At 36.7% G+C, this 3,065-nt stretch overlaps 1 protein-coding gene across 1 annotated transcript in view; it reads left to right on the top strand.

Moving 5' to 3' along the window:
* Nucleotides 1–2,774, top strand: part of LOC103604870 (DNA primase large subunit) — a gene marked incomplete at its 5' end in the record, with an annotated part of 109,421 nt that extends 106,647 nt beyond the window's left edge. Inside the window, one exon of the mRNA XM_008589448.1 lies at nucleotides 2,504–2,774. Within this exon, the coding sequence (XP_008587670.1) occupies nucleotides 2,504–2,728 (225 nt within the window). The remainder of the gene's footprint in view (nucleotides 1–2,503) is intronic.
* Nucleotides 2,775–3,065: the final 291 nt, after the last annotated feature.

The raw sequence follows: 3,065 nt of genomic DNA, 5'->3' as shown, positions 1-3,065 counted from the left end.
TTGAAATGTTAGGCAGTATACCTACTTTTCATGAAACACTTTGCAAAATGCTAAGTTTATACTGGATCTCCCAGTTTTTAATGAATTGGGTGAAAACTGAATATAATTAAGTTCATAAATGACTCCATTGCTAATAAAAACTATAAATGGATCATAAAACATTCAGGAAACATTTTGAAATTAAACAGCCAAAAAAAAGTAAAGCAATTCTCTTACAGAATCCTGGGGTGCTCAAGTATTACCAGAAAAGACCTTGTTTCTGTTTACTGGTCCACCCATCAGGAGGGATTCTTCTGGACCATAACAGCAGCTCCTTTTTTTCCCCTGCCAATCCATTTTAATCTGCCGTAAGATTATACATCTCTCTAATCACACCACCTCTCTTCTTAAGGATTTTTAACGACTTGCCTAGAGAATTAGGTCTAGTTGGTCTACCCTGGTTTTTAAGGCTCTCTAAGGTCTGGTCCCTGCCTGTCTTTCCAACCTCATTTCCTCTTATTTCCCTTTATGTGCCTTTCACCCCAGGCTATGTGAACTACTTGCTTTCCCAGGACATTCCCTCTTTACCTTGCTCATGTGGTCTTCCTATATTGCCCTTTGCCTCATTATCCCAGCTTTTCACTCTCTATCTTTCCAGACCCAACTCAAATAGCAGTTCCCTTATAAAGCCTTCATTGATCTCACCAGCTAGAATTTTTCTGTACTGTGGAGTGTAATAAGCCTTTATCTGTGACCTTTATCACTTCTCCATTCTTGATAGAGGTTTTAACTAGGCTGGAAATTTCTTTAGAGTTGTTCTTAGTCAAATGTATTCTTGTATGTTGAAAAAGTACTAGCTCATAACACGGCCTTGTACATAGTAAATCTTCACTTGACATGTGAAATGTATGACTGGCATACACTGGCTAGTTCTGGGCTCAATTCAGCAAATATTTATTAGATATCTACTGTGTACAAGTCACTTCAGTACAAAGAGTGAGATGTAAAAAGATTGGTGAATATTAGATGAACAAAAGAAATACAATGGCTTCTCAGTTTCCAAAAAAATTCAAAGTGAAAATACCACCTAAAAAACCCCAATAAAGTAACTCAAGCAAAATGGTATTTTTGTTGTCAACTCCAATCACAAAAGGTGAGAAGGCAGGGATCTGAGTTATATTGGGCTTATATGGAATCTACTCAGTCTAACCCATTGTTTGAATGTAAAGAAAGTGACTCATGCTGGAGGTTCACACTTCAGGAGAAAGTTCCTTATGTTATCTTGCTCTTATGTCACACATCTATAGAAATCTCCAAGAGTTAGTAAAGACTTACAAGTTTTAAGGAATGAGTACAATATAAAATTCTTGTCCTTGGCACAAGGACAAGGCAGCAGAGCAGTAGTTTATGAGGATGGATTCTGCTAGTTCACATCCCGTCTCCAGCCCTGCCAGCATGTGATGATNATACAATATAAAATTCTTGTCCTTGGCACAAGGACAAGGCAGCAGAGCATACTGTTTATGAGGATGGATTCTGCTAGTTCACATCCCGTCTCCAGCCCTGCCAGCATGTGATGATCTCTCTCAGATGCCTCATCTGGAAAACTGGGAGAACACTGATAATCTACCTTTGTAGGACTATTGTGGGACTTACCTGGGTATATATGTGTGTGTGTGTTTATGCTACTTAGAGCAATGTCTGACACACAGTAGCCATTAAATAAGTGTTTGCTAGTATTAAGATAATTTTGTTAAGAATTAGTAAATTTTAGAATCAAAATGTGGAAAAAGTAGTATTTGCTGAGTGTTCAAACACAAAAACTATTGATATCCTCAAAAAGCCTCATTCAGTACTAAAGGCACAGAGTAATTCATAATTTGAAATGATATTCAAAATTAAAGTTAAGTGATAGTATTTGAGAAAAGAAATAATATAAAACTATGAACCTAGGCATGTTTTCATTAAATCACAGTGAAAATTACAAAAAGAAGATTTTCTATAAAAAGTAAGACCAGGGAAAGCCCAAGATTAGAATTACATTAAGTCTTTGGAGTTTGTATTATAGTAGATGAGATTACATATGGCAGGCTTATAAATAAGCTCTAAAATATGAGTGGTGTCAGGGACCAGTATCAAAATGATCAAAAGTGATTATAAGATGGCTTTTAAAAAAAAAAACAAACAAACAAATATTTATTGGCCCACAGCATGCTAGGTCTTTTGCTTGGAACTGGGGATACAATAATGAATCATATAGGTCCCTAACTGTGCGTCATTAACATACATTGTGGCACGTGTANGGCTGGAAATATAAATGAGGAAGCCATTAATGTTTGGGTGGTGGTTGAAGCTCCCACTGAATGAAATAGTGTAAGTTGTGGATTGAGTGCTATGAATGAGAACAGCTAGGATGCATGTTTCAGGTATTAAGTTTTGAGTGAGAGCTGGGACAGGTTTTGAAACCTCTGTTTTTATAGTTTTGCTATGTATTAATGTGATATAAATTTGCTTCTTTGTACAGGTGGATGATTGTGGCTTTTCTTTGAGTCATCCTAATCAGTTTTTTTGCGAGAGCCAACGGATTCTAAATGGTGGTAAAGACCTCAAGAAGGAATCTAGCCAGCCAGAAACTCCTCAACCAAAACCAAGCATCCAAAAAACCAAGGATGCATCATCTGCTCAGGCCTCTTTAAATTCCTCTCTGGATATGGATATGGAGGGATTAGAAGATTATTTCAGTGACTGATCCTTGGGCAGTTTAGTAACCCTTTTTCCTCTTTGTTTCCTATTNGAAATATGTCACTTGAATGGTGTGATTTAAGTTTGTTTTGGGAGATAAAAACAGCTTTCTGGACTGGTTAAAGTCCCCCAGAAACAATACAGCTAAAAACAAGTTTTATTTTAACCCTTATCACTTTGTAATTTTGACCCAATCCTTTTTTGGACCATTTTTGTTAATAAATATCAAAATGTATATGATGGTGTATAATTTGGAGAGTCTTATTCTGTCCTTCAGTTTTTTTTTTTTTTGTCTTTTTCTGTGTCCGGCAACGGATCGCAACCCTCAGTGTCGCCCCCCCACC

This window comes from Galeopterus variegatus, unplaced genomic scaffold (genome assembly GCF_000696425.1).
Source record: "Galeopterus variegatus unplaced genomic scaffold, G_variegatus-3.0.2 Scaffold5453, whole genome shotgun sequence".
Taxonomy (NCBI): Eukaryota; Metazoa; Chordata; class Mammalia; order Dermoptera; family Cynocephalidae; genus Galeopterus; species Galeopterus variegatus.
This window is presented reverse-complemented; position numbering and strand designations above follow the sequence as displayed.